Here is a 12287-nt window from a genome sequence, read left to right as displayed (position 1 = left end):
TGCAACAGAAGAGTTGTTGGGTTGGCTTTGGTACATTTAGACATCTCTCTTGCAAAAGAACCAGTGGTAATGGAACAATTCATACCCTAAGGCAGTAAAACTGTATACAGCTCTCAAAAATCCATCATGTTTAGAACAATGTGTTTTCAGGACCATACCATGGCAAAGCAGTTACCCCTAAGAATTTAGAAATGGCAAACTTCTATTGCATACTGCTGCACTAGAAAAGAATTCTAGGGAAAAGGACAAATCTGAATCAAATTTAAGACAAGAGAAATATCAAAACTAGAGTCACAAAAGAAAGTTTACCTCAAATGCATGACAAAATCTCTTTGACTCCACTCAGGCACTACACCAAACTCAAACCAGAAAACGAAGACGTCACCCTTATGTTATGAAGCATATCTTCATTGGCATTTCAAGGGCCTTGAAACCGAAGAGATTGTTCTTACTTACCTCAGTTAACTTCATCCCAGGCTTGACTACTTTGGCTACTGCTGCAGCAGTGGGAGACATAGCTGCCAGCTCCTCCTCAGACAGTATGGCTCCTAAAGATATAATCCCATAATAATTACTGTTACAAAACTACAGTAATTCCCATAACCGTAAGGACAGAGGTTTGATTTCTGTTGCTTTTTGGTTTAAGAGGAAAAGAAGAAGTTTATCATCCTCAGTACCCTCTACTGAAAATCATTAAATGCACAATTCAGCCTTAAGGTTCTGTTTCCTCTGTGCCATCTTTGAAATACTATGTCAGAGGAACATGAGGACTTGAAAAAAAGATACAACAGAAATGTACTTTGTGGAGGAAATGAGTTTTCAGGGTCTGTGTATTTTTTCATACCTATACACATGAAAAAGCTTCTGAAATTCATGATGAGAAATGACCAAAGCTGACACACTTACTTCCCACAGAAATTCAGCCTAGTGTTTTCATTGAAGACACTAAAAAGCTGAGGGTCTTCATATTTCACTTCCCAGTGTCCTCCCTACCTTTGCGTTTTGTTGCAGACAGCAAATCGTTGGCATTCTCCAGCTCCTTTTCCAGTTTACTGATCTTCTCTCGTAGCTCTTTTTCCATTACAGCTTTTGACTCTTCCACCTCAGCCAAATGCTCTTGGGTTGCTTTATTAGCTAAAGGTAAATCAGACAAGCAGGTTACTGTGTTTGGTTGGGTTGTGGTTTGTTTCTTTTAAAGTGATCAAGATGTGTCTGTATTTATGTGTCTTTAATTTTTACTTTATATGACCTCTCTTGGAGTACTGTGTCCAGCTATGGGACCCTCAACACAAGAGGGAAATAGACCAGCTGGAGCAGATCCAGAGAATCATAGAATCAACCAGGTTGGAAGAGACCTCCAAGGTCATCCAGTCCAACCTAGCACCCAGCCCTATCCAGTCAACCAGACCATGGCACTAAGTGCCTCAGCCAGGCTTTTCTTCAACACCTTCAGGGACGGTGACTCCACCACCTCCCTGGGCAGCCCATTCCAATGCCAATCACTCTCTCTGCCAACAAATTCCTCCTAACATTCAGCCTATACTTCCCTTGGCACAACTTGACTGTGTCCCCTTCTTCTGTTGCTGCTTGTCTGGAAGAAGAGACCAACCCCACCTGGCTACAACCTCCCTTCAGGTAGTTGTAGACAGAAATGAGGTCACCCCTCAGCCTCCTCTTCTGCAGCGTGAACAACCCCAGCTCCCTCAGCCTCTTCTACTAGGGTTTGTGTTCCAGGTCTTTCACCAGCTTTGCTGCCCTTCTCTGGACACAGAGGAGGGCTACAAGGACGATTATCAAAGGGCTAGAGCACCTTTGCTATGGAGATTGGCTGAAAGAATTTGGGCTGTTCAGCCTGGAGAGGAGAAGCCTCCAGAAGGACCCTGGAGTTAAATTTTAGTATGTGAAGTAGACCTACGGGAAGACTGAGGAGGGACTGTTTACAGAAGGGCCTGTGGTGATTGGACAAGGGGCAATGGCTTGAAATGGGAGGATAGATGTAGGTTGGACATCAGGAGGAAGTTCTTTACAGAGAGGGTGCTGAAATACTAGAACAGCTTGCCCAGGGATGTGGTTGAGGGCCCATCCCTGAAGACTTTCAAGGTCAAACTTGATGTGGCCCTGGGCAGCCTGATGTAGTCAGAGCTGTCCCTTCTGAGTGCAGAGGGGTTGGACAAGATGACCTTTGAGTATCCTTTCCAACCTGGTGCAATCTGTGAATCTGTGATCTGCAAAAGCTGGTATAACAATACTCAGCAGTATGACAGAAGCATCAACGTTTGCTTATCAACTTGGCTTAGAACAGCACTAAAACATGAACCATCCTTTAAAAACTGAAAGGGAAACTAAAGGAACTAAAAGATGTACCTTGCAAAATTAGATCCTCTCCTCAAAAGTAACATTCCAGGCATATTTGAGTACAATTCCCCTTTCCAAAGTAAACTCAACTAGTCATGGCAATTCTTTAGGATAAAGTGATGTTCCTGTGCATGTTTCAGTGCATCAAGGTAGTCAGGAGGGAGCATTACTCAGCTCTCTTTGGCATGTCTCCCCCACAGCCTACCTTCACCTGCTTCCTTCAGCAGCTTGTGCAGCTCTTCTACAGCGCCAGTCAGTTCATTGCTCTTTGCCTCCGAGTCATCAGCAGCACTCTGAAGAGAAACATTTGGGTTGACTTTAGTGCATGCTGATAGCAAATCATTTTTGTAACAAAAGCCCAAACAGACCAAAAGTCATGTAGCTCCCTCAGCTGTTCCTCACAAGACTTATATTCTAGAGCCTTAACCTGTTTGGTTGCCGTTCTCTGGGCACACTCCAGCACTTCAATATCATTTTTGGAGTGAGGTGCCCAAAACTGAGTTCACTGTTCAAGGTGAGGCCTCATCAGTGTCCAGCACAGGGGAATGATTCCTGCACTCCTCCTGCTGGCCACACTCTTGCTGATCCTGTTGGACTCCTTGGCCACCTGGGCACAGCTGGCTCATGTTGAGGTGACTGTCAGACCAACACCCTCTGGTCCTTTTCCACCAGGCAGCTTTCCAGCCACTCCTCCCTAGGCTTGGAGCACAGCAGGTGGTGACTTCCCCACATCAATACTTTGTGCAGAAGAACCCCAACTGGCCTGTGTCACACCGAGTGCTAAATCACCTCTAGGAATACCAATCTGCGCTTACAACGGAATCAAACTCACCTTATACAGATTGGATAATTTTATGTGGGCATTCAGTTCATTGTGGAATCTTTCCTCCATGCCAGCTTGCTGCTCTTTTGCCTGGTAAATTAAAGAAGAGAGGGTGAGGGATCATTCCACTTTTTCTGTATCACATATTTTTGTTTTTAATTCACAGAAACAACTGCTGTTTCATATGTATGTCAAGCTGGCTTACCTCCTTCAGTTTATTCAAAAGCTCTTCCACATGCTTCTGAAGATTTTCATTGGACTGCTTCAAGCTGTTTACCTGTTCTTCCATTCTGGAAACCTGTTCAAAGAATAAATGAGAACAGCATAAATGAATTTACTTTCTGTGCTAGTTTGAGCCTAGCTGGGATATTTTAGTGTTAGGCTGTGAAATGGAAACAACGGTGATGTCTACTTCACTCACAGGCTTGCTGAGATGGACAAAAACAAGAACACAAACAGATAACAGATGTGCTCTCTGACTTCTGGCTGCCTCCCTTCTCTCCCTAACTTGACGTTTAAGTAACCCGTCTGCTTCCTAATCCCCTGACCCGATTCTCCAAACTCATGTTGAAAGTGAGGCAAAGTCTGGGATAAGGTAGAGGGGTGAAAAGGAGGTGGAAGGGTGGTTGGGAGCCCCTCCTGGGGACTCTGGTTTCTGGGAGGGCTGTTGTGTTTCTGTATTACCTTTTAAACTTGTAAATTTCTGTATATATTGTAAATATCTGCTTGTATATTATGCTAAGCTTTAAATATAAAGCTCCATTCTAATTTCCAGCTCAGCTGAGCCTAGTCTGGGTGATTTTCTTCAGCGTTGAGGGGGCAGGGAACACCCAAACCGTTACACTTTCCAATTCTGTTTATTTTGGAAAATACCCATCTAATTGTTCTTCTAGTTGAAACATGAAACTCATCTTTTTTTTCCAGTCAAACACACTTAAAATACTTGGTTTTGTTTAGTCCAGGAGGTATAATTCATAAGAAATAGCAGAAGCACTCAGTAATGACATTACCTCCTCATTCTTGTTTTCCAGGCTGCATTTAAGCTCCAGGATTTCATTGCCTTTCTCTCTGGCAGTATGTAGAAGTTCATCTGTTTTGGCTTTTAACTCAGTGTTCAGCCAGTTGTTTTGATTCTGTAGTAGCTCTTTTTCTTGTTCCAACCTTTTCTCACGGTACTAAAAGGAAAATTGCAGAGTGTAACAGTGCTGGTTTCACAGAAAATTAAATAGATAATAAAAATATTATGATCAGAGCAGCACAAATGTGCTGTTATTTGGTAAACTGCACCAAATGACAGGCAGTGTTTCTCATTACTCTGGTAATACTAACTCTCCAGTCTCACACTACAGCTTCCTGAAACCTGAGTTAGTTTCCTCAAAGTTTATGTTAGTGGGGAACTGCTGGGATGGAGTGAAGCCCCAGCAAGTTTGTTGATGACATAAAGCTGGGATGAGTGACTCACATACTGTCAGGTTGCACTGCCATTCAGCAAGGCATGCACAAAATAGAACCCAGGAGGTTCCAGATGAACATGAGAAGAAACTTCTTTGCTGTGAGGGTGTTGGAGCCCTGAAGCAGGCTGCCCAGAGAAACTGTGAAGTCTCCTTCTCCAGAGAGATTCCAAACCCTCGTGGACATTGTGATCCTGGGCAACCTGCTGTGGGTGACCCCACTTTAGCAGGAGGGTTGGACTAGATGATCTCCTGAGGTCACTTCCAAGCCCCCACCATGCTGGGATTCTGTGATTAACAAGACTAATATCTACTTATAAAAAATAAATTAAGGTTATCAGAATATTTGTTTTTCTTCCTTCCTCCTCTCTTTCAGCTATTTATGGAGTTTATTTTGCTTACAGAGAGATTGTTCAGGTTCATAAATGATTTCTTTTCTCCTTTCTACCTGCCTTCATGGAGCTGGAGACTTTCTTCCTAGTGGTTAGAAGCAGCAACCTTGCCACCAACGAGGCTTGGACATACTTGCCCAACTTCATGCCTCCTTGCCTTCCATAAATATATGTCTCACTTCCATATAGCCATCAATTTTACAACCAAGTAATTCAACTAACAGGAGTACATTCGACCTACTTTCAAAATCAGTAATGACAAAATGATGACTACAACACGTGCAAACAACTACTTCTAAGAAGATGAACATGTACAACCACAAAAAGTACTACTCACCTTCATGGAAACATCTGATGTTTGAAGTTCATCTAATTTCAGCTGAAGTTTCACCTTTTCTGTGTTTGCTTCTGTCAGCTTCTCATTTAGCCGTTTAACATCCTCTGGAGGAGGGAAATCAGTGTTAAAAATAACTCACTGTATAGTTTTACTTCTAGCATAGCAAACACTACTTACAGTGCATACAGTTTGAATTAGTTCAATTAAATTGCAAGGAATGAGTACAGGCAAAGTAACACATATGGAATGGTTACTGTGCAGTAAGATACTGGATAGTGTGAGAGTTTAGATCTACAACTTCATGCTGGCTTTTCTTCTGCGACTCGCAACACATTTCCTGCCTGGCTTCTTTTTCTCCAAATCCTTTTCCCTGCTCATCCCTTTCTTGATGCTGCCTGTACAAATTGGATACTCTACACCACTTTAGCATCTCCTATTTAGCATAATCACATGAAGTATTTAGTTAATATGTCCTTGGCTGTACCATTTAAATGTTCAACTTCTTGAGAGCGTCTTTCACTTGTTCGAACCAAATCTCTTTTTTCAGCTTCCAGTTCTTCTTTTTCTCTGCTTAGATGACTCTGGAAAAACAATGCAAATGATCAATAAAGAAGCATGATCAGCTTACTGTAACAGCTTATAGTCACTTGCACACCTGCCATCACAGAGAAGCACACTAAACCCCAGCAGGTTACCCCAGACAACTAAGACCTAAGCTAAGAGACTTTTAGGGCGGGCAGTTGAAATTATTGTAGCATTACAACGTGACTGCTTCCCTTCTGTCTATCATGTTGGGGCATGCAGGTTGTTGTGTGCCTTCTTGTGACTGACTGTCAACACATTCAATTAATGATTTTTTTTCCTCATAAATCATTCTGGTATTAACATCCAGCTGGCTCTTTGTGCTTAAATGCATAATACCACTACCACATGAAATTAGACAAAAAAGACTAGAGAAATATCACAGTATCACAGTATCACCAAGGTTGGAAGAGACCTCACAGATCATCAAGTCCAACCCTTTACCACAGAGCTCAAGGCTAGACCATGGCACCAAGTGCCACGTCCAACCTTGCCTTGAACTGCTCCAGGGACGGCGACTCCACCACCTCCCCGGGCAGCCCATTCCAGTGTCCAATGACTCTCTCAGTGAAGAACTTTCTCCTCACCTCCAGCCTAAATCTCCCCTGGCACAGCTTGAGGCTGTGTCCTCTCGTTCTGGTGCTGGCCACCTGAGAGAAGAGAGCAACCTCCTCCTGCCCACAACCACCCTTCAGGTAGTTGTAGACAGCAATAAGGTCACCCCTGAGCCTCCTCTTCTCCAGGCTAACCAATCCCAGCTCCCTCAGCCTCTCCTCGTAGGGCTGTGCTCAAGGCCTCTCCCCAGCCTCGTCGCCCTTCTCTGGACACGCTCAAGCATCTCAGTGTCCTTGTCAGTTGGCACAGAGAGGCCCCATGAGGCTTCCTCTGATTCTAGCTGCATTTGAATGAAGATTAGAACGAAAATGGGTGAACTTAGAACAGATTCAACTAACAGAAGGTCTAAGAAAAATACAATCTAAGCAGCAGAAACTGTTCAAAAAGGTATCTAATTTAACAAGTCTAAGTGCAGGGTTCTTTGGCCACAACAACCCCAAGCAATGCTAAAGGCTGGGGACAGAGCGGCTGAGAGCAGCCAGGCAGAGAGGGAGCTGGGGGTACGGGCAGAGAGTAGCTGAAGATGAACCAGCAGTGTAGCCAGGAGAGCCAATGGCACCCTGGCCTGGCTCAGGAACAGTGTGGCCAGTAGGACAAGGGAGGTTCTTCTGCCCCTGTACTCAGTGCTGCTCAGGCCACACCTTGAGTGCTGTGTCCAGTTCTGGGCTCCTCAATTCAAGAGAGATGTTGAGATAGTGGAACATGTGCAGAGAAGTGCCATGAAGCCGGTGAGGGGCCTGGAGCACAGCCCTGTGAGGAGAGGCTGAGGGAGCTGGGGGTGTTTAGCCTGGAGAAGAGGCTCAGTGATGATCTCATTGCTGTCTACAACTACCTGAAGGGAGGCTGTAGCCAGGTAGGGTTGGTCTCTTCTCCCAGGCAACCAGCAACAGAAGAAGGAGACATAGTCTGAAGTTGTGCCAGGGGAGGTATGGGCTTGATATTAGGAGGAAGTTGTTGTCAGAGAGAGTGATTGGCATTGGAACGGGCTACCCAGAGAGGTGGTGGAGTCGCCATCCCTGGAGGTGTTCAAGAAAAGACTAAATGAGGCACTTAGTGCCATGGTCTAGTTGATTGGCTAGGGCTGGGCAACAGGTTGGACTGGCTGATCTTGGAGGTCTCTTCCAACCTGGTTGATTCTATGATTTTAATGTCCTTTGACAGACAGCTTTGCCAATTAAGGCTTTGCTGAAACAGTTTTGTTTGGTTAAATAAAAGAGATAACAACACACCCAAGGAAGGAGTGCATGCAAAACAAAAAATCAATATCAAAATCAAATAACAGTTAATAGTCTTGGATTGCTTCCAGGCTGCAGAACTGCCTGTGCTTTCTAATTTCAGTTTGGCACAGGTAAGCCCCTCTGAGGAAACCACCATTCTGGGCAAATCCATCTAATAATCACATTTTCATTCCAGAAGGTGTTCTGCTGGATCAGTCAGCCAAAGCAAATCATCCCACAACCCCAGCACTTCTGAGCACAACACAAGGAAAACTGTGTCAGAGCATGGGAAAGGATGAGAGTGAAAAAACAAAATTCTTCATCACACCTTTGCCTGATCATGGAGGTTTGGTTTAAAATCACTTCACAAGAAGTTTCAGCTACAATGAAACAATTTATCCACACTGAAACCAAAGCATCTGCTCTGACAGATGTTTACCTGTAACTCATTTTGCTAAAACATCTGCATTGACTTAAAACCCAAACAGTTTTCCTGTACTCACAGGCCTGTGGACATGTAAACATGCACATCAGTGCATCTTTGTACCAATAACTGATCCAGTCCAGGTTGGACACTGCATTCCTTGTCACAATGAGACAGGTGAACCAAAGCCTTTCAATATATTAGCAAGTTCTTCCAGTACCTGAGTGGCTGCAGTACGCTCCTGAGCAGCTTCAAGATCTTTGTTTTTCTCATTCACTGACTTCAATTGTTCATCTGTTGAAAAAGAAGAAATAGGAATGAGGGATCTTCCCCTGTACTCAACACTGGTCAAGACACATCTTGAGTGCTGTGTCCAGTTCTGGGCTCCTCAACTCAAGTGATATGTTGAGGTACTGGAACATGTCCAGAGAAGGACAATGGGGCTGGTGAGAGGCCTGGAACAAAAGCCCTATGAGGAGAGGCTGAGGGACCTGGGGGTGTGCAGCCTGCAGAAGAGGAGGCTCAGGGTTGACCTCATTGCTGTCTACAACTACCTGAAGGGAGGTTGTAGCCAGGTGGCAGTTGGTCTCTTCTGCCAGGCAACCAGCAATAGAACAAGGGGACACAGTCTCAAGTTGTGTCTGGGAAGGTCTAGGCTGGATGTTAGGAGGAAGTTGTTGGCAGAGAGAGTGATTGGCATTGGAATTGGCTGCCCAGGGAGGTGGTGGAGCTGCCATCCCTGGAGGTGTTGAAGCAAAGCCTGGATGAGGCACTTAGTGGCATAGTTTAGTTGATAGGGTGCTAGGTTAGACTGGATGATCTTAGAGGTCTCTTCCAACCTGGCTGATTCTATGATTCACTGTAGCATAATGAAAAATTCACTCTCCCAATGCAATTAAATCAAAATTTCCCTTAACAACAAAAAGAGAACTCAAGACTTCATTAGGGATAGATTAGGCAGTATTGTGGCAAGCTAATGCAATCTATAAAGCAGAGGTGTTTATTGTGAAGATCAAGACCTAACCCACTCTACCATTACTATAAAAATCAGAAAGGGTTTTTTTCCCCATAAGATCAAAAATCCTGTTTAAAAAACCAGCTAGTTTGGAAACAAAAGCAAAGCATGTCTGCACTTGCAGAAGTAACAAATGTAACTGATGGATGGATGGATTTTCAACTCCCACTTAAAATTGGAAGCACTGCAGCATAAGACTGACATAAAGAATGAATCTCCTGCCCAGTTATACTTACGGAGTTTCTTCAGCTCCTCCCGGAGAGTTTGACATTCTTGTGTCTCATTTACAAGCCTCTCCTGACTCTGAGCCAGACGCTTTTCTACTTCAAAGTATTGTTGTTCTGCAAAACAACAACTGTATCTCAGTTTCAATTCATAAACATTTCTCTTTCTCATCTTTAAAAATGATCCTTATTAGTGAACAGCATTTATCAAGAAAATATCTAAAAATAATAGGACTACAGTAGACATGGCAGGGAAAATATATTCCTGGAGGCAAAAATACATTTCTGCTTTGAATTAACACAGTTTAAGAGTTTTTGTTAGCATAGGAAGTAGCACTGCAGAGAAGAACCTGGAAATTGTCATGGTTAGTAAGTTTACCAGGAACCAGCAATGCGCTCTCATGGCCAAGAAGGCTAATGGCCTCCTGGGTTGCATTCAGAAGAGTGTGGCCAGCAGGCTGAGGGAGGTTTTCCTCCCCACTACTCTGCTCTAATGAGGACATATATGGAGTACTGTGTCCAATTCTGTGCTCTCCAGTTCAAGAGCAACAGGGAACTACTGGAGCAAGCCCAGCAGAAACTACAGATATGCTGAGAGAACTGGAGCATCTCTGTGGAAAGACTAAGAGCCAGGGCTGTTTTGAGCAGATGAGAGGGGAGGTTCTCAACGCTCAGCAAAAGCTAAAGGGTAGGGGCAAGAGGATAGGGACAGACTATTTTCAGTAGTGCCCAGTAACAGGACAAGTTACTGGGCCAGACTAGAAGTCAGGAGGTTCCATCTGAACAGGAGGAGAAATTTCTTTGCTGTGAGGGTGCTGGAGTCCTGGAGCAGGCTGATCAGAGAAGTTGTGAATTTCCTTCTCTGGAGAGATTCCAAATCCACCTGGACATTTTGATCCTAGGTACCCTGCTGTGGGTGACTCTGCTTGAGTCTGAGAGGCCTCTTCCAACCCCCAGCAGGCTGGGATTCTGTGACATATTTCCAGAAATGATCAACAGAGGAACAGCCTAATTTATTTGTATTAGTTCTTGAAAATTTTTGATGGAGCTAGAGATTGTTCTATCCCCACAATTATACAGTGTGGTCTCATCAACTTAAAACTTAACCTCAGATATCATGGGATTTGATTTAGAAGAATTTTAATGAAGACTTCTTAAAATGAACTCTTGTGCTCTAGGCTGCATATCCCATAGCACTGAAAAAAAGTTATCTGGAACAGTAACTGTGTCATAAAGATTAACTCTAAAATAATAAAAGAACTAATCTCTCTCTCTCAGGTATAGCAGGCTTCTAAGAAAGCACTGAGAGATTCTTATTTCTATTACAATTCCTATCATACCTCACAATTTCAAGTACTGCCTCCCCTCTAGCCACATGAGAAGGGACTTGAAAGAGACTAACCTGACAAAAAACAATGGGTTACCTTAATTCATGCTACCCTTTAATTGAACTAAGCAAGATTTTTATCATTAAAGAAAGCTTGAAGAAAGGTGGCAGTAAAATTTCCATCAGAAGTATGTCACCCACTCATCAAATCAACTCGTCAACCCTACCCAGAGCTGACACTCATCTGCTCTGCCCTGGTGAGACCTCATCTTGAATACTGCATTCAGTTTTAGGCTCTCGAGTTTAAGAGGGACAGGGATTGGCTGGAGAGGGTCCAGCAGAGGGCTATGAGGCTGATGAGGGGATTGGCCGGCGTGGCTTACGAGGAGAGGCTGAGGGACCTGGGGCTTTGTAGTCTGGAGAAGAGAAGATTGAGAGAGGATTTAATCAATGTTTATAAACACCTGAGGGCTGCTCAGGAGAGGGGGGACAGGCTCTGCTCACTGCTCCCTGGGATAGGACAAAGAGCAATGGGTGTAAGCTGCAGCACAAAAGGTTCTGCCTCAACACAAGGGGGAACTTCTTTCCTGTAAGGGTCCCAGAGCACTGCCACAAGCTCCCCAGAGAGGTTGTGAAGTCTCCTTCCCTGGAGCCTTTCAAGGCCTGTCTGGATGTGTTCCTCTGTGATCTGTGCTAGATTGTGTGGTCCCGCTCTGGCAGGGGGGTTGGAATCGATCTCCTTGGGTCCCTTCCAACCCCTAACATCCTCTGATCTACAACCTTTTCTCATTTCTGCTCCAGTTCTCTACTAGTGTTACTTTTCTGTAACCAAACAGCCTCCAAATCAATATAAATATGCTGACCCTGTCTGGTTCATTTTAGAGAGAGGTAATGGTCTTCAGCACGGAATTTAACAAAAAAAAGTGTAAACTTAAGGCTATTTGAGTTGGGTCAATAAATCATTATTTCTCTTCAGTAACAAAAATCAAATCAGATTGAAGCATACCAATGCTTGTTTAACACCTGATCAAAAGTTGTTAAGTCCATTTTGAATGCAATTTTAATCCTGAAAGTCGTTTTCAAAGGGGAAAAAAAAAGGGGACACAGTCTCAAGTTGTGCCAGGGTAGGTATAGGCTGGATGTTAGGAGGAAGTTGTTGTCAGAGAGAGTGATTGGCATTGGAATGGGCTGCCCAGGGAGGTGGTGGAGGCACCGTCCCTGGAGGTCTTTAAGAAAGGACTGGATGAGGCACTTGGTGCCATGGTCTGGTTGACTGGATAAGGCTGGGTGCTAGGTTGGACTGGATGATCTTGGAGGTCTCTTCCAACCTGGTTGATTCTATGTATCAGAGTCCTCACGCTAGGTAAGAGGCAAAACCAGATCAGGTCAAGGCAGACGTTCCACACCTCAGGGCTCCTTCCCAGGTAGAAGACGCAAACTCTTCCCTTTATAAGACCCAGAACACGGCCTGAAAGCGATTCCAAGACAACAACGTCCCGCCAGGCCGAGCTCTCCCTCCCTCCTT

General features: G+C 44.3%; 1 protein-coding gene across 3 annotated transcripts in view; it reads right to left on the bottom strand.

Moving 5' to 3' along the window:
• The window catches only part of TPR (translocated promoter region, nuclear basket protein), a 62665-nt gene that overhangs the window by 49971 nt on the left and 407 nt on the right, over positions 1-12287 (bottom strand). For all 3 annotated transcript variants that reach the window (XM_064148054.1, XM_064148056.1, XM_064148055.1), the window contains exons 2-11: positions 9448-9552; positions 8417-8490; positions 5843-5939; positions 5359-5462; positions 4189-4353; positions 3384-3476; positions 3188-3268; positions 2561-2648; positions 994-1134; positions 457-548 (exon numbers count right to left, since the gene is read on the bottom strand). In XM_064148054.1, coding sequence (XP_064004124.1) covers positions 457-548; positions 994-1134; positions 2561-2648; positions 3188-3268; positions 3384-3476; positions 4189-4353; positions 5359-5462; positions 5843-5939; positions 8417-8490; positions 9448-9552 — 1040 coding nt within the window. The remainder of the gene's footprint in view (positions 1-456; positions 549-993; positions 1135-2560; positions 2649-3187; positions 3269-3383; positions 3477-4188; positions 4354-5358; positions 5463-5842; positions 5940-8416; positions 8491-9447; positions 9553-12287) is intronic.

Source organism: Pogoniulus pusillus, chromosome 8 (assembly GCF_015220805.1).
Source record: "Pogoniulus pusillus isolate bPogPus1 chromosome 8, bPogPus1.pri, whole genome shotgun sequence".
Taxonomy (NCBI): Eukaryota; Metazoa; Chordata; class Aves; order Piciformes; family Lybiidae; genus Pogoniulus; species Pogoniulus pusillus.
This window is presented reverse-complemented; position numbering and strand designations above follow the sequence as displayed.